The sequence below is a fragment of the Balearica regulorum genome, chromosome Z, assembly GCF_011004875.1.
Source record: "Balearica regulorum gibbericeps isolate bBalReg1 chromosome Z, bBalReg1.pri, whole genome shotgun sequence".
NCBI lineage: Eukaryota > Metazoa > Chordata > Aves > Gruiformes > Gruidae > Balearica > Balearica regulorum.
This window is the reverse complement of record NC_046220.1, coordinates 86941026-86968945: the sequence shown is the minus strand read 5'-3', so window position 1 is coordinate 86968945 and position 27920 is coordinate 86941026. Positions and strand designations below refer to the sequence as shown.

Here is a 27920-nt window from a genome sequence, read left to right as displayed (position 1 = left end):
ACTTTTCATCGCACAAGGAAGCAAAAGCGTTGTTTTCCTCCTTTATTGAACTTTGGCAAATAATATGTGTGGGGGGGTTTTACATCAATAGCTATAAATAAAAATTTGAAAGCAATGTAATACTTGTCATTAAGATAAAGGACATCTATTGGCACAAATCATTGAGTAAAAACCCTTTAATGATAAAATAACATTCACTCTTTAGCTACTTTATTTGTCTGAAAAACTCAGCTTACACTCAGTTCAACATATCACCTTCCACAAAGTTAAAAAATGACATAAAATGACATAATAAAATATACCTTAAATTTCATAATACAAGTACCTTGGCAAATTTTAGCAAGCCGGACCATCTACTGTTGGCCCCAGTAGTGAACATTGTCATCGTCTCACATACCCCTTGTTGCCTTTGGACTGAGAAATGCGGGTGAACTCAGCGTGTAGGTATTACAACAACTGCGTGCTGTCTGAGCGGTGTCTGGGATCTGCTAGCATGAGTTGAGTCTGCCGAAACAAATAGCAAGTCTGCTTATTGCGGAAGAACATATAAAGCTTTCTGGAAGATTAAACACTATTACAATCGTTGACTGTCTTACCAAAAAAACCTATTTAAAATTCTTGTATGCATTACTGTCTTTGGCAGATAAATAAGAAAGAAAAAAACCAACGGACTATATTACAAAGCTTTCATTACCACAATCTACCGTATAAGGCCAAATAAAAATATGTTTCTTTGCACTAATGAAAGCACATCTCTAATATATCCTCAATGACAGACGATATAAACACTCTACCGACGTTACTTCCGATGCCTTGTTAGAAGACTGCGACTTCCGCACTCCTGTTCCCCAAGCGGCACTCTTCTACGCAGAGTAAAGTGTATTTAGTAGTTGACTTGGCTTTGCGACCGGTGAGTCAGGGTTACGTTAAGAGTCCGCGGCCGGACCCGGGTGTAAAAGCTCGATTCGCCGGTCCGCTGGCGGTACCGCAAGGCTGGGGGTCTCGAGCGTGGAACCGGTGAGGACGCGAGGGATAGCGCAAAGGGGCTCGAGCCGCTCCAAGGAATCCGAGCCCGGAGCAGAGGGTGGTGAGTGACGGGGCTGCCGAGCCAGTGCGCGTGCTCCCTCCCGGCGGGACCGGGGGCACCGCCTGCGCTGCGCCCATTGGAGCGACCCAAGGGGTCTGGCCCCTGCGACAGGCTTGTCTGTCGTGACGGGCGCCGTGGCTGGGAGAGCGCTGCTGACCCCCAACTCGTCCGCGTCCCGCCGGGTCGCAGCACGCGGGGTGATGGGCCCGGGCGGGAGGCGCAGCCGGGGCGAGGGACGCAGCCCAGGCTGCTGAGCGCGGCCGGTCCCCCGTGCCGTGCCGTGGGTCTGCCATAAAGCCAAAGTAACTCCTCTTCCTGGGAAAAAACGCACAGCTTGGCTCCCTTTCGAGCAGGACCTGGATTTTCAAGTGACTGACCGCCGAATGGAATTGGCCGGGAAAAAGCTGCTGGTCGGGCAACCTTTTCCTCTAATCAAAATCGAATTGAACCGGAATTCAGTTTGAGTCTGCGCTTAACACACGGAGAGATGAGAACCGAGCTAAACATCAGTTCTTATCAGCACTTCATCGTACCAGGCAAAACTGTGCATGTTTTCGCAGCTTAAATGCATACACAACTGCGCCACGACTGCTAACAGATAACAGGCTCCATGCATAAATAAATACCATCAACCCAAAAGACCTATTTTCGAGTTCAAAAAAAGAAGTTGCCATTAAGAACCACGATGCATCACACTGCTAAGGTTTTGCCTCATGCATAAAAATGGTAGCGCTGATTGGCAGTTGCTAATTATAATACTACACCGTCACACAGAACAATTAGCTGTTCAGACCAAGTAGCACAAATGTAGAAAATAATCTTTTTTTTTCTTTTTTTTTTTTTTTTCAACAGAGCAAATTAACACAGATTGTTTCTTCAGCAAAATATGAAACTGTAAACTTTGGGCTCATTCTGCAACTTTTCCCCAATCCGTAATAAACAAAAAAAACCCAACGGGAAGAAAGACTGACGTACATTTTTAAGCGCACCTTTTCCGTCTATTACAAAAGCACAACCTAAAACGTATAAAGCTTTTTTTTTTTTTTTAAATCACAGTTACCAAAAAGAAACAGTGAATAATTTATTACATACGCTATAATAACATTACTCTAAACAACTATTCTCTATGAGGTATATCTGAGAAAATTCGGTAAGGGATTGCACGGTCTGCGTTGCCAACATGCCCAGTTTTATATTAAAGCTTTGGAACCATGAAGAAATAGAGAAGGAGGAGAAGGAGAAGGACGAGGAGAAGAAGGAGAAGGAGGAGAAGGAGAAGAAGGAGAAGAAGGAAGAGAAGGGGAAGGAGAAAAGAAGAAGAAGGGGAAGGAGAAAAGAAGGAGAGGAGAGGAGCCTTTGGTATTATTAGGAGTTTTGTTCTTTGCAGGGCTGCATTGCAAAGCACCACAGTACAAAAAGCCCACCAGGTACGATTCGGCGGCCCAGTTGAAGCTGAGGTATTCACAGGAAGAATAAAAAAAAGCACAGAGAGGTCTAGACTGGCAAAGTCGTTGCTTTGGTTCAAGCAAGGCACTCGTCCCGTGGTAATGTCACACTTTGCAAGTGAAGCATGGGTCTGGTGAGAGCGGCGACTGCTGCCGGGGAGCCTGCCAGCCCGGGGGTTTCCTGCGCCCAGCCTGCCGCCCGCCCGCGCTGTGCAGGGCTGGCCGGGGCACGGCGGGCAGGCGTCACCTACCACCAGGACAGGTCGTCCCCTCCACGCCTAGAAGGCATCCTGAGAATTCTTATAGCTTTTTACTGAAGGACTCTATCTCTATATATAAAAAGCACGCTTGTCAAGTCCCTATCGTTCCCAATACAGACTCGACCCCAACAGAAACAGGAACCAAAAGGCAACATGGACCTGGAGCGGAGCTTTTGTGTTGAGCTGGCGGTGACGTGCCCACGCGAACCCAGCGGCACCACTTGGGCAGATCTCTCGGGGAAGGGCTCGGCCCCCGCGGCAGACGGCGGCGCCGGCCCGCGGCCCCATCCTGCCTGGGGACTCCTGCGGCTCTTGTTGGCTCTGCACCGGCCCGGGGTCGCAGGAGATGCCGTGCGGGGGGGGTGTCACCCACCCTAACTGTCGTTAAATCATGGCGTTCGTACCCATGCAGGGCAGGTCCAGAGGCGGACTTTTAAGCCAAGCCAAAAGCGCATCCCTGCAATCTGGAGGAGGTTTTCGTCTCTTTTAAATGTACCTACCGGGCAGCGCTCGCCTTCTCGGGGATTTTACCGCAGAACAGGCTCTGCGAGCGGCAGGATGGGGGGCTCCTAAAGAAAAGCCGAACGCGTGGCCGAGCGGGCCCGTGGGACGCTGTGGGGGTACAGGCTGGTGGGAAGAGCACGCAGTGCCCGGGACCGGGTTCGGCTCTTCGAGCGCTTGGTTCACTCGCACAGAGAGGATAAAACGGGCTAAAAGAAACGAACGCTAAAGGGCACCGCTAATTCCCCAAAGACAACCAACCAACTTTTAAGTAATCACTTTGGAACATGATACTAATGGAGCTTAATGCAGCTTTGTTTCATTGCTAACTCGAGAAAAATAATTAATTGATTTTCATAGGAAAACTGTAATTGCAAACAACAGCAAATCGTCAGCAGGAGCGCACAGCCTCCGCGTCTGCCGTGCCCGGCGGGATCGGCAGAGATGCAGCGCGCACGCGCGGCCGCGGCAGAACCGGGCTTGGTCCCAGCAAAGGGCTCGCTGCCTGGTGGCCGGGGGGGCCGGCACGAGGCAGCATCCCCCTCCCCTCAGACCCGCTGGGCTCTGCAGCGCGGGGACCCCCACGCCGGCCCGCTAGCTTGCCTTCGAGCGCCGCATCGCTTGAAAATACTAATTTCCAACGCTACCGGCTGCTGCTGCCAACGCGCCCCCATAAACACTTGAGCTGGACCGGCGCGGCGGCAGCGCGCAGACCCCCTTGCCCCAGGACTCGGCTGACGGACCGAGGTGGGAGTCGTCTCCAGGTCAACACAACAGCTCCGTCCACCGGGATTTGGCGTGGGGAAGGACGCGAAATGGTTTCGCGCCCCCAAACGTTTTTGGCTGGCAGGAAGGCATAAGGGAAACACAGGCAAAGTCACCCCCAGAACTGGCAGCTTCCGCGACAGCGTTTCTTTGGGTATCTGGGCTGCGGCTGGACATCGCTCTAGGTGGGAGAGAACAGTGAAACTATAAAAGAGCACAAGCAAAATGCAGACCGCACAGAGAAAGAAATCTTTGGTATCTTTGGTATCATCAACACGATTAAAATTACAAATGGAAAAAGTCAGTGAGGTAGCCTCTTTGGTTCTCACTAGAAATAGAAAGGTTTTTCTTTTTTTCTTTTTTCCTTTTTTTTTCTTTTTTTCTTTTTTTTTTTTTTTTTATACACACACAGAAGTTCATTCTTGGAAGCAGCTAGTTTAAGGGTTTCTCTCTTTTTGCTTGGCGTGTATTATTTTCCCCCCAGCTTAAGTTTTAAGAAGCCACAAAGTTCAGGCAAAGTATCCCAGTGTCTTTTTTTTTTTTTTTTCCCCCCTATTGTTTCTGAATGCAGAGTTTTAGGTTGAATATTCATTGCTTCTCCTCAAAATTCGCTCTGTTGTTCTTACAGAAAATCAGCTGTAGTGCTTTAAAGGTAATTCTAAATAAAAAATAAAAACTATACTAGGGCATCCTCAGATGATGATGATGAATAAGTTAAATAAATAAGTTATATTACGAAGGATTTACGTGCCATATAAAGGTATGTCACACTTTCTAATCGGATGGGAAGAGATTAACTTAAATAATTTAAACTTTTATATTTAAACAATTAAAATTAATTCAAAGAAGAAATTAAAACTAGATTCCTGTTTTATGTAACTCGTTATTTTTCTCCTGTCTGTAACAGAACCTGGCTGCTCTATGACGCAATGCTAACTTTTAAGTGTATTTACTAACACAGGCTTCGCATCTCTGATGCGCTACAACAGTAAAATGGATAAATAAGCAAAATTAATCCCAAATCAATTAAAAATGATTGAATTAAATAGTTACAAATAATTAACATTGGAGCCTGATCCCACAGATCTGTGTTCGGGCAAAACTCCCATTGAATTTTAAAGCTGAAATGAAACTCAATGGGATTGAGACTGAACAGAGATTTCGGAACCTACTCTAAGACTAAATTAAATAAATTACATTAGTGATAGATAATATATTGGGTTAAAACCCACAAGTGTCTGGAAAAAAATAAAACCATTTTAAGCTTTGCCTTTTTAAAAAAATCTAAACAATAAAAATTCCCCTTAATAAATATAAAGGAGGCCAAGTATAAAGTTTCCCCGTGTCTTAAAAATACTCAGGTATTGTGACAAGCAAGAAAAACATTGGGTTTTGTCCGAAGCTAGCACACTCTTTGCAATACCATGTCGTTACCGTCTTGCTTTGGAAGAGGAGATCCCTATTCCCTTTTGCGGGTTTGAGCGTAGTTTGCTGGTTTAGTCCTTCTCAGGTCTTTGGATTCAGCTTTAGGTAAGAGAGATCCAGAATAAAGCTATTCAACCGAAGTCATCGCGCACATTCTTTGTTCCTTCACGGATGATTAAGCAGTATCCAAGGTTTCTTGAAAGTTGAATTCATCTCGGACGTGCCCACGGTAGTGACTCCGAGTACACAGTACGGAAGATGCTGGGATACTATCTGTACATACTAGGCTTTCGTATCAGAATAAATAAAAGGAACAAGTTACATTACACGGGTCTATAGATTCATAAATATACGGTATATAAACGTAACATATCTATTTGAGTGGGGTTTTTTTTCAGTATGGGCAGAATAGAGCGCGTATTCTGCTCATAGGTGTACATACAAATGTTTCTGCCCGCAGTACTCGCGATCGACACTCCTCTTCTGAGAGAGCTGCTACATAAAAGCCTACAAGAGTCGACAGTGAAATGGAAGACACAACACAGGGCCATGAAGGACGCGGGGACAGAAAATGCAGCAGTTTTTTTCAGATGTTCAGATGACAATGCTTTTTGACAAATGCGGAGGAAACGGGGGCGGTGATACATTTGCAGAGCCCAGCACGGAGAAGCCTCACGCGTTTTGCCACGTAAATGCCGCAGTGCGGGCGGTAAGGTCTGCCTCGGCACCACGCAGGGTAATCGCGTCGCTCCCGGTGTGAGGCTGCGGATCAGCAGCCGAAAGGTCGAGGTGAGAATTTAAGCCATAATGTTGCATAATGAGAACTAACTCCCACAATTTGGAGAAAATTAATAATTTCATCGACGACACGTATTTTACCATTCAGTGGCTGATCCGCACTTACTTCGTTACAGCCATTGGTACAACCCCGAACAGAAACCAGAAGTCTTTGCTCGGGGACTCCACGCGCAGCCCAGGGCAGGACCGCAACCGTCGGGCCGCGGATGTCCCTAACGTAGGTGTCCCACGTGCCCATCGCCGCGGTGGGACACCGGCTGCCAAGCGCCCGCCTCGGAGGACGGCCGGGACTCTCCTCACCCGAGACGCACTTCTCTGCTGCGCAGGGGAGGGGAGGGGAGGGACGGCAGGCTGGGCTCACTGGTGGCCTGTCATCTCCTGCACCGGTGACAGGGCCACGATGGGATGGAGCGTGGGAAAAGCGACTGACCCCCAGCATCGCCCGACGCTGCTGCGGACCGCGGGAGGGCACTTTGGGAACGAGACGTGTCCCATGAGGGCCACGCCACGTGCAAAATGCCCGCGGGGAGGCTGGTTTGGGTGGACCCTCTTGGATGGGCATGAGGGGGCAACTCAGCGTGACCAGCCCGCCTCGGCCGGGGCCGGCTCTACAGTGAGCTGACACAGAACTTCTCACCCAAACACCCGCGTCAGCCCAGACCTGAACCGTGTTTTGGAGCTTCATTGCACGCCTGACTACGAGGCTTCTCTGGATCATTTTTGAATCGTGCACGATGCGTCTGGGAAATCCCTGCTGAGGACATTTTGATTCCCAGAGCTGGTACGTGCTGCTGCTGTGAGGGTCCTGAACTGACTTCTCAGAAACCTTTCCTGCCCTGAGCAGACAAGGCTTTTTAATTTCCTTTGTTTTTAAAACTGTAAAAATTGGAAGATGACTGCAGCAGTTTTGCAAAGTGGTTAAAAAGAATCCTTTGTTTAAATGTAGAGATGGAGCAAAATGGTACCATGGCGCTCCAGCTCTGAAGATAAATTTGGACCTAGGTCTGCATGTGGTGACTTGGATCATCGTGGCTTTGATCAACCAACATAACGTGTCTAATACATCACAGTGAACTAGTGAACTGCCATGTGAACTGCTGAAACCTCGATTTCGGTTCAGATCGGGATCTGATCCCAGTGAGCCAGGCTGTGGTGGTGCTCATCACGTACAATGACATAAATCGGTATATATATTGCAAGTTTTATCCCTGGGGAAGAGAAAGAAGGGTGCAGGTTACTCAACAGATTTCACATAGAGAAGGATGGGTGCTCAAAGCTCTAGACATACAGGAGACCAGCTCTACCCGACAAAACGCCTCAGACCCGACGGACATGTTTTTCCTACGCGGCTCTGAAGAGAGGAGACGTACCAGCGTAGTATCCCAACATCTTGCACTCGGAGTCCGTGCAGCTCTCGGAGAGATCCCGTGTGAGGCAGAAACAGGAGAAAGGTAAAGAAACCCACCCTTTCGTTGCTCAAAGAAACAGAAGGGGTTACCTGTACACAGATCAATGGTGCTATACGCATTCAGTCGTGCAAGAGGAGATCATGAACTGAAACAAAAGTAGTGAGAATCCTCATCTTTGGTATTGTAGCTGTTGAGGTTTTGGTTGCTCTGTTCCTTGTTCTTTTGAAAAAACTGCATAGGCACAAATTAAAGACAATCTTCAACTTTAGGATGACTGAGTTGTCACATGAAGCAGCAATCGTACTGGCTTTGCTTTGTTCTCATTCTTGTCAACCCTTTCTTTGAGATCTGCTTCCTAAAATGTCCAAGATGTCTGTCAAAACACAGTGTGTTACTCGTTCGCTTCCTGACGTGCTTCCTTGGTTTTTTTCATTTTTTTATTTTATTTTTAAATGGAACAGTTTGTTGCAGAAGAAGTAGGTGCAGAAAACGTTTCTTTGGTTTCGATTAAGTAGTACATAAAAAAAGTCTCAAGTGTCTCTAAAGAACCACGACCGCGCTCGGCTGGCTGCCGCGGCTTGGCCGGCGCTCCGGGAAGGGCCGTTCACTGGTAAGTGCGCACATAGAGCGGCCGCAGCCGTTTCGGGTCGGGGCTGCGGCGGCGGCGCGGCTGCAAGCGCGGCAGTCGCAGCCGGGGCTCTGCTGACGTCGGCTGACAGCGCTGCCTGCCCGCCCCGCTGCACGGCAGCTCCCGGAGGTGGAGAGAGGGCTGGGAGTTTGTGAGGCTTCCCCGTCGCCAAACAACCGCCCGCACCAGCGACGACGGAAAGAAAATGGCAAGTTATAAACATCTTTGGCTTGCAGTAATCCTGTCTCTTTGGTGTGCTGTGCTCCCGCCAGCTCGGGGCACTGGTGGATGGAAGGAACTGGGGGATGCAACAGATCTAGATGGCGCATTGAAGCCATATGCGGTGCATCTAAACCGGTCAGTGGCATCTGAAGGGCTTGTTTCTGGGTTTTTTCCTGCTTGAAAGTACCATAAAATACTGAAAAAATGAACAAAAATACATCGAACGCTAAATACGTTTCAGTGACGAGGACGTCGTTGAGGAGAAACTAGATTCCTGGTAACTAAAAAGGACGTGTTAACGACCTAAAAAAATCTAGATCTTTCAAAACATTGTGTTTGCTCCACGTACTGTAGCAGTTAAATTGACCTCCTGAGTGTGCATCTGCGTTAGGTACGAACACAGACCTTGGGACCAACTGCAAACTGTGCTTGAGGCTCGCGTGGCCACGGAGGTGTTCCCCACCGACGCTGGGAGTTAGACCGCGTCTCGAAACAATCGCTGCAGTGAGTCCGGGATCGTACCTACTTCTATAGCTACTGGCTTTGTGCTTGATACTTTGAGATCAAGTGAACTGAATTTTTCTGTTCCAAGATCAAGCTATGCTCGCTGATTAAATTAAAGAAGCAAAAGAAAAAGTAAAGAAACAAACAAAAACTTAACTTTGAACTTTTGTTTGTCCCTAGAACACTTAACAAAACCATGCCTGAGTTTTAAAAACAGGTTCTCGGATCCTTTAGCGTCTACGTGTCAGACTTTGTGCTCCGTTCTCGCGCGGCTGCGCCACGGCGGCGAGCTTTGGTGCAGGGCGGCGTGGCCAGCACCGGCGCCCTGCCGGCAAACGCCGGGCACGGGCAGGCTGCCCGGGCTGGCAGCGGCATCCTCGCCGCCTGGGGCTCTTTGGGGCTCAGGAGAAACTTGCCTCACGAACGACTCCCCTACGTTTCAGACCTGCTTCACCTGTCCTGAGCATAGTATTGTATAGGAAGAGGTTAATTTTAAACTCGCGCCTGCTAAGACTGACTAAAAGCCGTAAGAAGTGTCCTCTGTTACAGCTGGGCTGGGGTTCGTTTCCAGGAGGATTGTGCTTTAAGTCACCAGTGAAGGGCCCCGCTGCGGAGCTGCTCTCTCCCCCGCGCCGTGCCGCACCGTGCCGCGCCGTGCCGCGCCGGCCGCTCGCCATCACGCTTTGGTACAGGTGCTGGGGGCCGCGGAGGAGCCCCCGGAGCTCAGGTCATCCTGCCACTTCTCCAGGCTGCGCCGCCGGGCATTCATGAAGAAGTTGCTGACGGTGGTGAGCTCCAGGCCCAGCTGCTGGGAGATGGTGATCTGCATTTCTTTGGAGGGGCGCTTGTTCTCCTTGAAGATGGCGAAAAGCGTTCTGCGCTGGAGGTCCGTGAAAACCAGGCGAGATTTCTTCTGGGAGTTGTTCCGCTCTTTGTTCGGCTCTTGCTCCTTGCGTTTGCAGGCTGGGGAAGGGGTGGGCAGAGACAGAGAGAAAGCGAGCGTCAGGACGCGCGTGGCTGCCTGCGGACCCCGGCGCGCGGCGGGCACAGGACCTGCGGAGCCAGCGGTGCACAGCCGCCGGCTGAGCCGGCACCGCGCCGGCACGCGGGACCCTCGCGGAAGCATCCCGGGGCGGGGGGGCTACGCGGGTGTTTGCGCTCGCATCCCGAAGACCCACATTTTCAGAAGTGATTTGGGATGGGCACCTGCTCGTTAGGCGTTCGGGCACTGCGTTCCGAGGCAATCGGAGCGCTCCCCCCGACCATCCCCAGGCAGAGGGACGGGCCCTCGAATTCACTTGCCGTTTCTGCACCGTGCACAGCTTTGAGATTTTCCACACTTTCTATAAAGCCACCATCTGAGAAATGCGTTGCTTTTCTCTTACAGCAGCATTCGAATTAATGGTTTAGCTTATCTGATGTCAGCCTAGGAAAGAAAATGCGAAGCACATCCTTTTTTGCCCCTCAATAGCTAAGACAAAGATTAATTCTTTGTAGAAACATCTCACATGCCGTAGCGCGTAACAACTGCAGATTACTATTTTTTAACAAAACTGTGTGGGTGACTATTGCATAATGTGAGCTCCGACGCCGGGTAACGTGCAGGACACAGGAAATGCACCTGGGAATTGCTGTTTATGCATTTAGAGTAAAGCTATCCGGATTCTGGGACAGAGAGCCTTTTCTTTGACCCGCCATTCCGAACACATATTATTTAACTCAATCACGGTGGGCACAACGGTGAAGGCAGGAAACCCCCAAACCCGCTGTGGTAGTGCTGGGGAAAGCACAGCTGAGCAAGCAGAAACCGCCCCCCCCGCGCCCTCCCCGATTCGCAGCACAAACCCACCCTCCATCCGGGGCTGGGGCGTGCTTTCCGGGCATCGCTTGCGATCCGCCGCGCGCTGGGCTGCCTCCCCGTCCTGCCAGGCATTCCCCGGGAACCGCTGCCCGCGCTCCCTCCGCGCCCGTTTGCCCCGGTCACTCCCGCCCGGCGGGCAGGAGGGATACTCGCGGCACCCGTGCCGACAGAGCCGCTCCCAGAAGACGTCCGCGGGACGGAGCGGCAGTGGCGATACGCCCGCAGACGCGGAGGGACGGGTAAAACCCCACGGCAGGGGAGGGAGGGCGCGTGGTTGAGCTCCGCTCCCAGCTTCGCCCTGTCTGAGCCAGGACGGGCTGCTCCGCTCCCCACGCTCATCTGCTCCGTCCCCGAGCGGTGCTGCCTCCCCAACAGCCAGGCCCAACGTTTGGGCAGGAGTTTTATTACTTCAAACGCCCCAAAGCAAACCCCAGTCAGAGGGTTTGACCACCACTGGGGAAAAATCACGTTCACTAACACAAACTGCCATCGGAACCTCCTGTTTGCGTGATTTCTCCGGAAAGAGACCTCTGTGGCCACTTTTTCACCATTTACCGAATTATTTGTGGTTTCTATCCACTGCTGCAACAGCTGCTGCCTGAAAAGCTGCCCAGCCTTCAGCCACCCGTAGTGAGACAGATAAACTCCTCGCTCCTGCCGGGGACCGTTTGCTTACGGCCTCGCGTAGGAATAACCAGACCATCCAGTGCGTCCCAAATTCTACAGCTCTCCGTAAGGGTGCACTTTCCCGTGGTCTCTCACAGACTACAAAGGTTGAAAAGCTACGAAAAAAAAAAAAAGACAGCTGCGAAATTGCGACTTTCTGAGGTGAAAGGGTAGCAGTACTGCTGCGGGGGCCATACGTCCCTCGTCAGCAATTAGCTCTCCACGCCTCCCTAGGTCACATCCAAAGCCGCCCAGCAGCTGCCACCTGATGCACAAGGCTTAAGGACGACCAAAGCTTCTTCCCCCCACCCCTGCAGAGCCACGGGCTGCAGCGTAGCGCCGTCCTCTTCATCACTGCTGCACAGCCGAGGCTTGAACTGCAACGACTGCATTTTCCGTAAGCAAACTCGGAAGCGTCGCTGAAACCCGGCACGGCATTACCGGGCTCCCCCCGCGCGAGGCTCTTCCAAGTCGGTGCGGGATGAGGTAACGCTTCCCAGCAGAAATCGTCTGCGAAGGTGCGGCTTGGCTGAACCACGCTGGCTGATTTGTTTGCCGGCGGCGGTCACCAGAGCCTGTCTCACCTTGGGGCTTCTCCCCCTCCTCCCCTGGGGGTTTCAGCCCAGCCTGGCTCCTGGCAGTGTCACCACCCCAGGGCACCGTTCCCTTCTCCCGCCGCTCCACGCAGAGACCGCCGGGGCTCAGCCACGGCAGCGGCCCGTGGCACGCCGGGGGATGCTGCCGCGGCCGCGACATGGCATGGCTGTGCAAGGGGGGGGTCTCCAGGCACAAAGCCGTCGGAGCTGTCTAGAGACCCAGCCTGGGATTTGGGTTTATCTGCCTTGGGTTTACAGCGTGCCTTTTGAAGCTCCTTCCAGGAGGACAAAATAGTCTAAAACACCCTCGACTGCAAATCTCTTTGAAAGGGATGTCTTTTATTGGAGAACAAATCTCCCCTTCCTCCTCAGATCGTCCTTACTGCCTTAAAGCCTGACCCTCTGCTTTGCTGGGCCGGAGGTTCAGCCAGGCTCCCCGCTCCCCAGATCGCTCCTGCCCCGGAGCCAGGGGCAGCTGGGTGGGAAGGGCTGCGCGGCCAGCACCGGCCCCCTCCCCGCGGCATCTCCCGAGAGCAAGGGCGAAGCCAGCCAGAAACGCCCGTCGGAGCTCAGGGCAGGCAGGGCAGCAGCGCCGGACCATGGCCGTGCCAAGCGATGCTAATGGATCCTGAAAAAAGTCAGTATTAATAGCCGGTCTGTATTTATTAGCACAGAGAGAACATCAAGTGCTGAAACCAATACCGCTGCTGTAGCATACCCAGATTTAAAAATAGCCTGATAAGGCTGTCTGCACAGGGCAGTGAGATAAAAAAAAATCCATATGTTGACATGGTTAGGTAATGTGCTGGGACAAAATAAGTAGAGTGAATTGATAAGTGGACGGGTTTTTAAGCAGCCCTATTAAATAATTCTGCAGGTCTAGAAAGTGAAGTGAGAAGCGAAAAATAAAGCTCAGATCGTGGCAATGTCCGTAATTTCCCCGCAGCCAGGGCCGTACCCGTGTACCTGTGCCCGAGCACGGCAGCAGCGGGAGCCTGGCTCAGCCGGGCGCGTGAAAGCCCACGCCGATCAGCTTGGGTTTGTGCATGGGACACTGTTTCGCAGGATTTCTGCAGGAAATGGGAATATTTTGTTGGCGTGGCTGGTCCGGATCCCTCGCTTATCCGTTCTCAGGTGGGCCAAAATGTAAGAGGAGGGTGCTCCGGAGAGTGGGGTCCAAACCCAGACGACGGGTTACGGGTGAGCATCCCGGAGCGGTTCACCTCTCCCGGGGGCAGCGGCACCAGCACGGGGATTCTGCTGGGACCCGTGGGAGCGGGGTGGCAGCAAGGACGCTCCTGCGTGGGCACGCCGAGGCGTCGGGCTGAGCCCCTAACTGCGTCCCGATGGCCGGACTCGGGTCTCCGGAGGTCGTTAGCCCGAAGGCGTCAGCGGGAGGAATTTGGGTTCTCTGACCGCACCTCTAACGCACTCCGCAGACAATGTTTTACTGCCTGTCCGAGATGAAAAACCAGGTTTTAGGCTGGATTTGTGCGGTCAATGCTTTACTCCGCCTTTTGTCTGGAATCCAGGCGGCGGTGTCCCCAGCGCCGGGGGTGTGACGAGTGCCTGCATCTCTGCTGCAGGTTCTAATAGGTTCCGGGACACTGGGAAGAGTCTAGCGTTTCCTAACATCACTAATTTATGTCGAGATACTCTGCGTTTTACAGTTATTGGTATCTCATAATAAATAATGCAAAGGTATGTGCTTTTCAATGCATTCAGTAAATACTTTCCTTGAACTGTTAAGTTTGCTCTTGAAAAGGCACCATAAAGGCAAATGTTGTTCCTTGACATGCGTTTATCAGAAGAGAAAAATGGAGTGAGCGCTCTAATAAAATAAAGTTGTTATCCAGGAAACCTGCCTACAGAAAGAGAACCGTTTTAATAGGAGGGGAGGGGAAGCAGCCATCTCGATTCCAAGAACAATTTGCTTTATTAACTGCAGTTAATACTGAACATATTCTATGGAAGAAAATGGGCAACTGGCAGGAACTGAAAGCAACAACTGTGAAAAAAAAAATTATAAAATCTTCCTTTTTCTTCTACACCGGACTAAAGACACTTTACATAGAAACAATATAGAAAGAGCTCAGAAACAGATTCCGGTTGACCGAAGTGGAACGGCACGGACTTGAAGGGCATTAAGAGCGGTGCAGAGACCTGACACCGCACTGCGGGGCTGTCTCCCTCGAGGAGGGACAGCCTGGCTTCTCTGAGCGTACTTTTGTCCTGCAGCTAAAGCTAAGAGAATATTTTAAAAATGTTGCTTTAAAAGAGAACTAGGTATTGCTTCAAAAAAAAAAAGAATAAAATAAAAAAAGCACACTGAGCGCATGCTGAGAGGCGGGAGGCGTCAGGCGAGGCACCAGGAGATGACGGGACGAGCCCCAGAACGCCTGCCGTTCTCAGCGCTAATAAGGTTCCTCTCCACGAAGACGACAACTATTCAGATGTTCGACTTCAAATCTGCAGGACGCTCCATTGATTTTTTATTAGCGTGTTTGCAAGCCTGAGGTTAAGCACGTGCTGAACTATTTCGCTAGATCCCGGTGACAGCGAGCGCAGAGGCGGGCGGGCGGGCAGGCGGGCGTCCCTCCCGCTGACCAGACAGGGTGGCTCCCAGAAAGCCTGCCCCAAGCCCACCCTTCCGTGCCAGCGGTCGGCAGCCGGGAAACGTGCCGGCGCAGTGCCGACCCCGCTGCTCAGCCGGGGGGGCAAACCCCCCCATCGGTCCCGCTGCCCTGCGCAGCTGCAGCTCCGGGACCTGGGTGACGCCCCAGCGCTCCCCGCTCCGCGGAGCCTTGCTAAGGGCTGTCTCCCCACACCCCCTGCAAGCCAGCTCTCCCGATCGGTAAGGCTCACTCCACCCAACGGTAGCAGGGAAAAGCAGGGCATCCCATGTCCCGGCTTCCCCCGCAGCCAGGGCGGAAGCGCCGGATGCGGCCGGGGTGCGTCCCCTCCCGCAGGCAGGTGCCTCGCTGCGAGCGGGTGGCAGTGGGGCAGGACGATGTGCAGAGGCAGGCGCGGAGCCTGCAGGCCCGTCCCATTCCTCTTCCCAGAGCCTGCCACCGGGTTCCTTCGGGTGCTGGACACGCTAACGAGACCGCTCCCGTGATTTCTGTCCTGTGAAGCACAAAGACGGTGCAAGCCCGGCCGCTCATACAAACCAAACCCTAACATAAATGTGGCGTCAATCCACGCGCCCGCCAGGTAGCTCCGCTTTTAAACCGACTGGGCGAGGGGGTTCTAACTGGAAACCCGGGAGGACCGTTTAGCAGGCTGAAGTTTCTCAGGGCCATGGTCCACTTTTGCTGAAAAAAGCCTCCCTTTGTCTTCACCTCCTCTAAATTTGGTTCCCTGCAGCTCCTCAAGTTAACTAGCACCCTCGGATAATCACCAGTTTTACGACGGTTTGACTCTAATGGCAAAAGTTACTTTGGACCTAGGGAACAAATAGCGGACGTTAAGAAGAACGATATTCCCTTCCTCCAGCAGTGAGTCATCTCCAGCGCTCGTAAGGATAAACCATGAATATTGATCTCCCGTATGTGGTTTCATGCGGGTGTAGTACAAAGTCAACTAAACCCAGTTATCTGTCTGATGGAACTAAAAAAATGTTCCTCAATTTGATTCTGGAGAGAACTCAATGTGAAGGAAATTTAATTATGCTAGTAATACGGAACACAATGAAATGACCATCAAAGCGTTTTCCAAAGGTTTAAAATGTTTTGCTTTCGCTATGATTCACTTAAAGCAACCTCTTGTATATCTGCGTTACTACAATCTCTTAAAAACTAGGCCTCAAAAATCAATTTGATTACCTCTCTGAATTAAGTATGCACAAATGAAAGCAATCGAGATCAATACAAATTAGGTTAAGTACTCCGCTGTGTACAAAATCATTATGTAACAAGAAACAATCCGAATGAAGATGCAAATAATCCCATTGTCGGGGCGTGCAGCCAGCGCGCCTTCCCCTGCGCAGTTCCGTCTGCTGCACACGCACGCGCCCCTCCTGATCTTTGCGATCCCGATGAATGCCCTCTGACGGCGTTCCTCGAGAAAACCGGCACGTGCCCGCAGCGGAGGAGCGTGGCACAAGGAGTTAATTCCGTTCTGCCAGAGAAGATCCGCCGTTATGGGAGAAGATCTCTTTGCTCGCCCAAACCAACCCTCCCGTAACGGCAGGACGTTCCCTACACCGCGACGCCGTTTGGGGAGACAGGGATTCCTACAACGCTCCGAGAAAGCGGCACGCAACCCCACTGTTTCCCGCCAGGAACGCGTTTTCTTGGTACTCAACCTGATTTTCCTCTCTCTTAATTCTGTCACGGCGGGAACGCCTTCCTCTCTCTGGGTCCTGCATCCTTCAGCTCTTTGAGAAGAAAAGATGAATGGGGTTGGGGATTTGGTTCTTTTATATTGCTTTCTGGCACGCAGCAGCTCTCAGGCTATTTGTGTCAAATCTCTTGTAAATCTGCTGGGTGGCTGAAATTGGGCTGTAAATTCTGCGGGGCAGGGGCTGCTTCCTCGCGTGCAGTGCTGCAACGCCCACCTCCGTGCGGGATCTCTGACAAGGGCCTCTAAGTACTATTGTAATGTACTTCCATCATTAATACAGAACAATAAATAATTGATGGGATAGGGCCAATTTATCGCACTCCAGGGTGAGAATGAGTGGAGGCTTGGTGAGCGTGCAGTACAGTTTCAGCGTACTCCTCGTCACCGAGCGGCTGCGAGCTCTAACCACGCACTGAAGCCATTTCGGCAGGGCAGCCCCCCCCCGGTTCTCTTCGGCGGCCGAGGCAGGGAGCGGCCCCCGGCACTCCGTATCCAGCCGTCTTTACAAACAAGCTTCGCTGCGAGCTGCGAAAGGAACGGACCCGATTTCCGACAGATTTCTGTTCCAGAGTTGATCGTGAGCTCGTCAGGTCTCCTTTCCAATAGCCGGGGGATGCACAGCTCTCCCTCCTGCCGGGATCACCATCCAGCTGGCGTGAGCCTTGCTGCAGGGCAGGCGCTTAGGGATCCTCCTTCTCCCCGCAGACTCCGGTTTGCACAGGAAGGGGTGCAACCGCCCACGGTTACGTGTGAGACCTCTGGTCCTGGGCGCAGCGACGCCCCTGGGGTACCCCGCAGGGTGCCGACGAGGTGGCGCGGAGAGGGGCGGTGGGGCTGCAGGGGCAGACAGACACGCACCTTGCAGAACTGCGTCAGCCTCGTCAAGGTGCCAAAACACACTTTGCTGGTTGGAGTCGCAGCTGCTTTCAGGAGCAGAAGAGAAGCAGTAGCATTTAAATGCCATCGCCTGACCGATGAGCAGTGTCACCCCGTTTGCAGCACCGACGTACCGCTCCCCGGCACCACCAGCTCTTGCAGCAGCAGCAGCAGGACTGCTCAGGTACTCTATCCCGTCACAACAAACCGCTGGATCCTTCAAACCGCGCTCTGCGAGTCCTTCACTTCTAACGCCTGGGAGATTTACGTTTCCTCTTGTGCCGGAGATTCTCCCTTTTGAATCCCAAAATAGTTTCCAGCTGAATTATAACACTTGTCTGCGAGGAGGATTTACATTCCCTTCGTGCGAGCACCGAGCTGAGCCCAGACCTCGCCCACAGCGAGCGCTCTGCCTGTTGCGGCAGCGTCTGCACGTGATGCGCCAGCACATCCCCGCAGGTACCGGGATACAGCTGTCACCTCCTCCCCGTGGAGAAAGGGAAGGGCTTCGGGCAGCTCTGCCAAGAAATGACTGGGGATTTAAAGTTGAGGTAGGAGAGCAAGCACTGAACAGGAGTCTGAAATGTTAGAGTGCGGTAGAATCGGAAACCTCTTCCCGCCTGGTTTTCCGCAGCTTTCCCGCAGCCACGCCGCGTCGACACCCTCCCAGGCCGCAGCTCCCGCCTGGCACCTCACACTTGCGAGTCAGAGTTGTGAGCTGAGTCCCACGGGCCCTACTGCAAGGGGAAGCACGGATCTCGCGGGTTCCTGCTGTGTGCCTCCAGAACCAGCCTGTTTTCAGAAATTCTGACTCATGGGAGAAAGCAGGAAGCGATTATTTCCTTCTAATGGCTGTTATGGATAGGGTGCAATTACGAAGAACAGGAGCAAAGCTCTGCCACCTTATCTGGGAAAGCCAGACCTGTGCCTTCTCCCGGCTCTCCGAGCTCTCCTTGCGCTTCAGACGACGACCGCTGAACACAGAATGCAAGAGCAGGCCTGGGAGGAGCGAGGTTCTTTGCCACAAAGCCAGGCTCCCACTCCCTTCTTCCCAGGAGCTCACTTCAGCAGGAGAGCTAAGCGTCCCTCCTCGCCGAGCCCCAAGGAGGGAGCGCGTGGAGGTGAGGAAGGGAGTGAGCTCCCTCGGGGCAGGGGGGCCGGGGGTCGCCCACCGCCGCAGCGAAGGTGCTGCCGTGCTGCTGGTGATGGAGATGGGGCGGCTCTTCAGCAGGCGGTGGGGTGGAGGCAGTCGCTCGAGCAGTGCTCCCGTCACCCCAGCGGTACGAGCCAGCTGACACCGAGCGCGGCTCCGGCGTCGGGTCTGTGCGGCCATGCCCCACAGCACCCCTCTTCTGCGGTGCACGGTCGGGATGCGAGAGGAGAGCCAAGACGCTGCACCCTGGCAGGATCTGGGCATGATGGAGGAGAAATTTGGCACTAAAGATGCCAGAAGGACAGGGGAAAAGCTTTGGGAGCTGATACCTAATCCGCGTGAGCCTCTTCACGTCGGCAGCCTGTGGTCGGGGCCGACACGGTGCCGTGGTGCCACCGGTCCTTAGCAGCAACAGCTGGAGGAAAGATGCTTGTGCTGTGACGCTGGCTGCCGAGGAAAGCAGCGGCGTCCTCACCTGATGCGGGAACGAGCGGGCTCGATAAGCACAGAGGAGAAGGAAAACGGAGAAGAAGGTGTGTGGGAAGCTCTCCGAGGAAGACTTTCTCATGTTCTTCCTTTATCTTCTTCAGCGGTGTGCTGCTTGCCAAAGCTTAATGCCTCAGCGCAGGCCCCCGTTCTTAAATGACCATTATGACAAGATGAGATCTGCTGGAAAATCACCACTACTCATAAATATGTTCCCTGCTTACTTAGAGATATTTTGGTCTCGGAGACAATTTGCGTTTTGGGAAACTGCCAGCCTCTATCGCTTGGCTAATAATTCCTTTGTGCAGCATTTACCAGCGGTTTGAGTCCCCTTTTTTCACAATGGAGTAGTTTGATTTTACGGCTCAAAAACCCCAAACAACCCCAAAACACTCCAATTCCTCTTTTGATTGCATTTCTATCTGCCATCAGTGAGTTGTCTGGTTGATCTTATCACTGAACCCATTTGAGATTAGTCTATTTTGTATGATTTCTGCGTACTAAAAATCCTCTATAAATCAGAGAGCCTTTTATGCAAAAGTCTGCAAGATTGATAGAGCCGGATACAAAATCTTTTACCCTGGAAAAAGAGATGTATTATCTGTCCCATTGGACATAATGCTTTCTCTGCATATTCAGCTCCAAAATATGACGGGGCTTTTTCTAGAGAAGACAGGAGACAAGATAGGAGTCTTAAATACAAACAGATTGCTGTCAGAAGAAAGGGAGTAATTTTTTTTCTTTTTTTTTTTTTTTCCTGTGTCTAGCGGGGATAAGATGAGAAGCAAAGGATTTAAAAGACAAAAAGGGAGATTAAGGCCAGTCATTAAGGATTTTTTTGTACCTGTAAGCCCTGGAAGAGATTGCCTAGGTAGCCTGAGAAATCCCCATCACTGGGGATTCTCGAAGAACGGGGCAGACTGTCAGGACAAGTGATGTCTCGAGTCCTTTTCAGCCCTGCTTTCCCTGTTAGATTAATTCTCTGTGCACCTGCACAGCCCTGTTTCCACTCTGAAGGCAGCCACAGGGGAGCTCCTCTGATGCGAGGCGCCTGCTACTTTTGGTGCTTGGAGACTCAGAACAGACGGCTTGGGTTACTGGCAAGAAGCTTGTCATCTCTGAGCAATGTCTGATTGGAAGGGATGAAAAAGCCACTTGCAACTGGTGGATGGCAGGAACGTCTGGGACAAGGTTTTGTGAATAATACAAGGGCTGAGTCCTAAGGATGAGCAACCGGGGCCATGGTGCAGAAAAAAGGGCAAAGTTTGAGTCAAAACACCCCTATAAAGAGCGAGGGAAGAAACAGCACCACTTACCGGAAAATAATCCTTTTGCCAAAAAATGTTCTCTCCTTTATGTGTTCCTCACCACAAATAAATTCTGGCAGTTGTCAGATGCAGAGGAATATTTGAGCTTGGGATATTTCAGTTCAAATGGCAACAGCCGAGACATACTGGGAAAAAAGATGCTGGGAAAAATCTAGTAAGGAAATAGTGAAGAACAGATTGGAAAAGCTCAGAATGAGTAACACATGTTGGCAGACTAATTGTTTCTTAAAAAAAGTAGAGGAAAAAAAAATACAGAAAAGCGTTTAATGACAAATGTGGTCGGATTTATCTTTATCAACCAATCAAGAAACTGGTTGCTTAACAAAAATGGTATTCAAATTTCTGCAGAGCAGAAATGTCTCCAGTGTCTTCAGGAATAAATGTGGAACAAAAAGATAGGGCAGGATATTATTTCAGAAAGTTGGTACATGAGAAATATAATTTATCACCCAGCACCACAATTTACCGCATGGATTGTTCAAACATAACCACTAATCTATATCTGAAGAGAGTGCTAATATTTCAAGCCACTAAGCACCTTTCAAAGAATCTTTATGTACCTGTATATTTAGTCCAACGCCAAGAAACAGTTTTATATATAGATAACGCACTTGATACAGATGTTATTATGCCTTAATTTTCAACTGTATCTACAGACAACAAAACAGTCTCAAAATCCAGAGAAAGCAGCATCAGGGACAGCACACAGAGGCAGAGCACAGCCGGACAAGGACGGACGGACAAGAGCAGCCCGTCTGTACACGGCCCTGCCCTCGCAGTCAGTGGCTGCGGGAGGGCTGAAGGGCACCGTGGGGCCCACAGCACCCGCTTGGTCCTGGCGTGGTGGGATGCGGAGCCACGGGCCCCCGCTCCGCCGTTACGGGCCCCCGCTTCACCTCCATCCCCCCCACCCCTCCATCCCCCCTGCTCCCCCCACCCCTCCATCCCCCCTGCTCCCCTCACCCCTCCATCCCACTCCCCCTGCCCCCCTCACCCCTCCATCCCCCCGCCCCTCCATCCCCCCTGCCCCCCTCACCCCTCCATCCCCCCTGCCCCCCTCACCCCTCCATCCCACTCCCCCTGCCCCCCTCACCCCTCCATCCCCCCGCCCCTCCATCCCCCCTGCTCCCCTCACCCCTCCATCCCCTCACCCCTCCATCCCCCCTGCTCCCCCCTCTCCTCATCCCGCTCCCCCGCCCCTGCGCTCCCCGCCGCTGTCCGTGGTGCTGACGGTGCCGCCGCCCCGCCGGCTCCGCTCCCCGCCCGTCCCGCGTGGGTCGGTGCCGCAGCTCCCGGAGGGAGGCCAGAGCCGGCCCGCTCCCCGGGCCCCGAGCCTCTCTGCGTGGCGAGACCCGCCCTGCACCCACGGCAGGCGGGGGTCACGGCGGGGAGGTGTGCGGTGCCAGCAGAGCTCGTCCCCGCCCGAGGGACCACCTCCCGGCCGGGCACCGCACGCCCGGGAAGGGGAGGAAGGGGGGCGAGGGCCGCACACTCGGGCCGCGCTCCGGGGACCAGAGGCCGCGGGGAGGGCGGCCGAGGACCGGAGCGGCTTCGCCCGCCACGCCCCAGCACTCGCGGAGCGAGGGGGGGCTTTGACGCGGGGAGCCGTGACGGAGCCTGGAGCACCGCTCCCGCGAAACCGAGTCCTGCCAGCCCGTGGGTGGGCACGTCCCCGGGTGCCGGCGTGCCCCTCGGGGCTGCCCCGGCGGGGCTCCGCGGAGAGGGACCCGCAGGGAGGGGAGGGGAGGGGAGGGGAGAGGGAGAGGGAGAGGGAGAGGGAGAGGGAGAGGGAGAGGGAGAGGGAGAGGGAGAGGGAGAGGGAGAGGGAGAGACCCCCGGCGGCGGGCGGGGGCAGGCAGGGCGGAGCAGGGCGGACACAGCCGCCCCCCCGGAGACGCGCTGCGATCCAAGGGGTAACAAACACGGCGAAGTCAGCGCGTCTGTTTGGCACAAATGAATCATTGATGGCGCTTTGGTACACAAAATGTTTAATCATCAATAACGTGATTCAGCAATCGGGAAATGTAAACAAGCAGTACGAGCGTTTTGCTGACCGGCCCGGAAAACCGGTAAGGACCCCGGCAGGGCAGGGGCTGGCCCGGCCGTACCCGGCCGTGCTCACGGGGCACCGGGGCGAGCTGCCACCGGCGGCTGCTCCAGGCAGGCAGTGACACCGGCTCGGCACCCCCCGGAGCCCACGGCCGAGCTCCCGCGGCCGCTCCGCGGCGGGGGACACCGGCGGGACCACCGCCACTCGGGGACGCGCTGCCTGCACCCACCGGCATCTCAGGACCCGCGTGAGGCCGGCGGCTCGCAGGCGAACACGGCACGGAGTTGTCCGGACCGCGTCCTGCCTGCGTTTGCCTGGCGGGGATTTGCCGATAAGGCCCCGAGGTTCGGCGCCCTGCGGGCAGCCCCGGCACCAGGACGCGGCTTCGCGTTCGATTAACGTGAACGGCAGCTGAACCCTGCCCTCTGAGCTCCCCGCCCAGATAAATGCACTGACTCACCTAGAGATCATTAATTAATATTTTTCACCCCGGCAGAAACGTAGGGACTGCCCGACGGGGCCGCAGCAGTCCAGGCTGCGCCCGGACCTTCCCGCGGGCGGGGGGGGGGCGGGCAGGGTGCTGCTCCGGGGCGGGAGGGAGCGGGAGAGGGGGCGCCAGCCCGTTTTGGGGGCGAGCTCCCCGGGGGGGCGATGCCGCCGTCGAGGCGGACCGAGAACCCGGGGAGCGGTGGGGTTTCTCGCGTTTCGTTTCGCTTTGCGGGACAAGCGTTGTCCGAAGCCCAGGGCAGCTCCCCGCAAGCCCCGTCCGTGCTCCAGCTGCCCCGGGCGGAGCCCGACGACGTCCCCGGGAGGACGCTCGCCGCTTGCCCCGCCTGCAACCGCAGCAACTCTCGCACGGTCACGCCAAAACGTCGTTTTACTCTCGGCTCGCCGAAGGCCGCGCTTAAACCGCCTGCTCACCCGGTGCGCGGCTCCCTGCCCGGCCCGGCCCAAGCGGTGCGGCACCGGCGGCGCCTCCAGCACAGGGACGGCCCGGCACCGTCCGCCCGCCTGGGAGGCTTCCGTGGGCTCCCAAGGGGAGATAACGAGCACAGAAGGAAGAAGAAATATAGGACAGGACAGAATAGAGCCATCATGACGTGTCTTCTGTGATAACGAGAAGCAAGAAGCACACCCCGCTGCTACAGCTCCCGCGGGGAGAGGGGGGATTTCCCCCGAAGGACGGCAGATTCTCATCCCGTTTGGGAAAACCTACAGGAGCGCGGGGCAAACTGGCCGATTTTCAGAAATCGGAAACACTTTCGGCTTATTCCCCTTGCTCAGAGGGATTTAAGCGGGCGGGTAAAGGGGAAGAAGGAAGCACCGAGGCAATGAGGCTGCATATTCACACGTGGTAATAAAAAAAAAAAACCCAAAAAATCGATTTCCCGAAGGGAAGGGTAATTTGCAAAGGTCTTTTCCGCTCCGGCTCCCACTCCACGGGGAACCCGTGCTCACTCGGCCACCGAGCTCTCTCCAAACTTTACTCCTGGGTGCAAAGGCATCACGGCGATGATTTCAGGGGGAACCGGGAAAGCGGGAACCCGGCGTTATACACACAGATCTCCGTGCGTGCGGCAGGAAGCCAGAAATCGCAGCTACGCACCCTCCGGGTGACAGCGTAGCCCGGCGGGTGGGTAAATGCGATTTCTGATCTTTTGCCCTATATGTACGGGTCCGTGGGGAACCCCCCCACCCGGGACCGGTGCTGGGAAGGAAAAGCACCAGCAGCATTACTGGAAACGAGCCGGCTCAGGTTCCAGATCAATGAAAACTGGGTCCACGCGTTTATGCTCCTGTTGCCAGCATTAATGCTCTTTTAATCTTCTAAACATTATCTGCATCGATTTCCCTCTAGATACGCGTTTGTTTGAGAAGGCGACATCACCGCGTGCTCCGGCAGAAAAAAAACCCCCCCAAATTCCTCCGATGCTCCCGTTGGAGGCAAACCTCGGGAGCTTCACTTGGGTGAGAGTACAGAGCTGCATCCCCACGGGGTGCTGGAAAGGACGGGAGGAGTTTACAGAGCCGAGGAGGAGATGAGCATCCCTGCCCCGGGTCCTCCTCCTCCCGGCCCGGCCAAGCCGCGCTCGGAGCCGGGCTGCGGAGCCGGGCGAGCCCCGCAGCACCACCCGGGCACGGAGGTCCCACACCGGCGCTTTGAGGAAGCCCCGGCACCCTCCGACAGGCTTCTGGAGCCCCCCAGGCCGGTGCCGATCTAACCCACCGCCTCTCCGGCCGGAGTGGGGCAGGGATTAGGGCCATCCGTACTTCGGGCACGGCTCCGCGTCCCCCCCGCTCTGCCGCATCCCCCCGCCGCCGCCCCCGCAGTGCGTGCGGGACCCTCCGCGCCCGCCTCCCTGCCAGGGGGAGAGCATCCCGCCGCCTCCGCACCGGAGAGGGAGAACGAGCGGCCCGGAGCCCCTGCACACCCGTGTCGTGGCAGAGGGAATCCCGCGGCAGAGGGCGAGATCCCGGCGCGGGTGGGGTGCGGGGCTGCGGGCGGCAGCGCTGCGGGCAGCCCCCGGCCGACCCCAGGGGCTGAGCTGCCGCGGGGCCGGGGCTCGCCCCCCTCTCACCAAACCCCATTGTTCCCCCTGTCTCCGCCGGAGACAAAGGAGGGGCGAGAGCCCACCGGGGCCTCCCGAGCCCCCGGCCCCGCCCGCGGAGCCAGGCAGGGCTCTGCCCCGGTTCCCTCCGCGGGCCGTCGGACGTGCGGAACCACCGCGGCGGGAACGACACGGCACCACCGCGGGGAGCGGGGAAGAGCCGCCGGGAGGGTGCAGCTCAGAGACACACCCCCCCCCCCCCCCCCAGCCTCTCCGGAGACCTCGGGCACCCCTCCGTGGGTGCCGGCAGAGCGGGCTCCGGGGCGGCAAAGCCCGCTCCGCGCCCGCCCTCCGCTAACCGAGAACGCGCGAGGAATCATCTGTCCCGACCGGAATCAGTCGAAATAAAAGCGGGACGGTCTGGTCGGAACAAACGGCCCCGGGTTTCTAAACCGCGCTCGTGGGCATTTCGCTGCCGCAGCAGAGAGCCGAGGCGGACACGGGCACACAGCACCGCGCCTGCGGCCCGGGCGTCTGTCCACGCGTGTCGGTCCGTGCCACGGCCCGCCCCTTTACCACATATCCCTGTTCACCAGGCGAGCGGTTCCCGCGGAGGGGCAGGCACACGCGTGACAGCCCGTGTTCCACAGCAGGCGCCGGGCGGCCCTGCCCGAAGTCCTGCGGTACCGTGGCACCGGGCAGAGGAGCGAGCGGGCGCGAACGCGTTTCTGCCGACGCCGCTCTGCCCTGGGGCAGCCACCGCGGGGCTGGGCGGCTGCGGACGCGCGTCCCCCGCCGCACGGGGAGAGATTTCGCCGGGTCTCCCCCCCCCCCCAGCCTCTCTCCCCCCCCCCCGGTGCGGGGCGGGCGCTGCCGGGGGTCGCTGCCGGGGGTCGCTGCCGGCCGCCCCTGTCCCCCCCCCCCGCCGCCGCGGCCCGCCCCCCCCCCCCCCCGCGCCCGCAGAACAATGGGGGCTGCGGCGCCCCGCGACCGCGCCAGGGGGCGCCCGCGCCTCCTCCGCGGGACAATGCGGCCGGGCCGCGGGGCTGCGCGGGGCTGCGCGGGGCTGCCGCCCCCCCCCCCCCCCCCGCCGCTCCGCCCGGCCCCGCCTGCCCCGGGGCCGCGGTGCCCCCGCCCGCTGAGCGCTCGGCCTCTCTCCCGGTGCGCCCGGGAGCGGCGTGAGGCACGCTCGCTGAGAGCGCGGAGCGGCGCGGCACGGCGCCCTTCAGCACCCCGGCCCGGGAGAGCGGCCCCGGCCCGCGGGGGTTGGGGGGGGGGGGGTGTGTGTCTCCAGGCCGGCCCCGGCCGCCCGCTCCGGCGGCAGCGGAGAGCGCCCCTCCGCCGGCCCCCAGCCCCGCCGGCTCCGGGCCGGGCCGAGCAGGTGCCGGCGCTGGGGGGGGCGCGGGGAGGCGGGGGCCGGGCCGGCCCCGAGCCCTTGTCCCGGCGCCCGGCCGCCGCGAGCGGGCGAGGCGGAGCGCGGAAGGGGGAGGCCCGCCGGGCCGGTACCTGCACCGGCGGGAAGCGCCCTGCGGAGCCGGCCGGGGCGGCGCTGGGCTCCCGGGGGTCGCGCTCCGCTCCCCGCTTCCCCGCCGGCCTCCCGCGGGGCGCCGGCCCGCACGTACCTGCCAGCCGCAGGGCCGACATCCTCTGGAACTCCGGCTCCTGCAGCCACTTCCACATCCTCCGGAAGGTCTCCCGGCCGGACTTGAGTTTACTCCAAGGCTTAGGGTTCCGCAGCAAGTCCGAGAGGGTCCCCTGAGAGCGGCACAGCACCCGCTGGGCGAAGATGGCCTGCGGGATGCTGTAGCGCTTCAGCTCCGCCGTGATCCTTTGTGCCACTTCTTTGGTGTTGATCTCCTCCAGCTGCCCCGAGCCGCTCACCTGCGAGCCGGAGGAGGAGGAGGGCGGCCGCTCCCGGCCGGCGGGCAGCGCGGGCCCGTGGGGCGGCGGGTGGCCCGGGTGCGCGGGGTGGTGCATGCCGTTCAGGTGGGGCATCATGGCGGGGGGCGTCCCCAGCCCCCGGGAGAGGTGCTGGTCCCCCCGCGCCAGCATGGCCGCGTGGGCGTCGAAGTTGGGGCTGAGCATCTTCTCGTGGCCGGGCGGCCCGTAGCCGTGGAGGCCCTGCTGGGCGTTGTGGAGGGGCCCCAGCCCGTTGCCCAGCGGCGAGAGGCTCTGCCCCATGCCGGGCATCTCCTTGTAGGGCCCGTAGAGGTTGTTGACGGCGGGCAGCCCGCGCTCGTCCCGCATGAGGGCGAAGCTGCCGCTGACGTTGCCCGAGAGGCGCTGGTGGTGGTGGTGGTGGTGGGCGTGCGGGTGGGCGTGCGGGTGGTGGAACTTGTCGGAGACGGTGGAGATGGGCGGCAGGGGCTGGAGTGGCGTCAGGGTGGTGTAGGTGCTGCTCATGCCCATGCCGGGCGGCGAGGACTCGCAGGGCATGCTCATGGCGTGGTGCAGCGGGATGGAGAGCTCGGGGCGGTACTCGGCGGCGCCGTCCAGCAGCGAGGCCATGCTGGACACCATGGCCGGCCGGGCGGCGGCGGGGGCCAGCTCCTGGTGCGGCGGCGGCGGCGGCGGCGGCGGCGGCGGGGGGCGGCGGCGGCGGCGGCGGCGGCGGGGGCGGGGGGGGAGGCACCCGGAGCGGCCCGGCGCCGCGGCCGCCGTGGTGGGGGCTGGGGCTGCCCATCAGCTCCGGCTCATGGCCGGCCGCCCCGTGCAGGCTGCCCAGCGGCTCCATCGCCATCTCGGGGTTCATGGCGCAGGCACCCGGCTCCCTGGCGAGGCATCGACGGGCGCCGCGGCCGCTCCTCATGCACTCATGGGGGCGGCGGCCGCGCCGGGGCAGCGCCGCCGCGGCCCGAGGCCGCCCGCTCCGCCGGCCCCGCGGGCAGCGGGCAGCGGCCGCTCAGCCGGGCCCGCGCCGGCCCCGCGCCATGTCCTCGCCTCGCCGCCGCCGCCGCCGTCTGCGGG

The 27920-nt window shown here is 56.7% G+C and overlaps 1 protein-coding gene across 2 annotated transcripts; it reads right to left on the bottom strand.

Annotated features, from left to right (window-relative positions):
- On the bottom strand, nt 1-27906 carry ONECUT2 (one cut homeobox 2). 2 transcript variants are annotated; one of them, XM_075740181.1, is made up of 3 exons: nt 27581-27906; nt 26576-27543; nt 1-10007 (listed from the first exon to the last, which is right to left on the bottom strand). In XM_075740181.1, the coding sequence occupies exons 1-3, from the start codon at nt 27760-27762 to the stop codon at nt 9721-9723; spliced, it is 1437 nt and encodes a 478-aa protein (XP_075596296.1). In that variant the 5' UTR covers nt 27763-27906; the 3' UTR covers nt 1-9720. The 2 variants fall into 2 exon arrangements, with proteins under 2 accessions (XP_075596296.1, XP_075596295.1); XM_075740180.1 differs by lacking the exon at nt 1-10007 and adding an exon at nt 15206-16543 and having other exon boundaries at nt 26576-27640.
- Nucleotides 27907-27920: the final 14 nt, after the last annotated feature.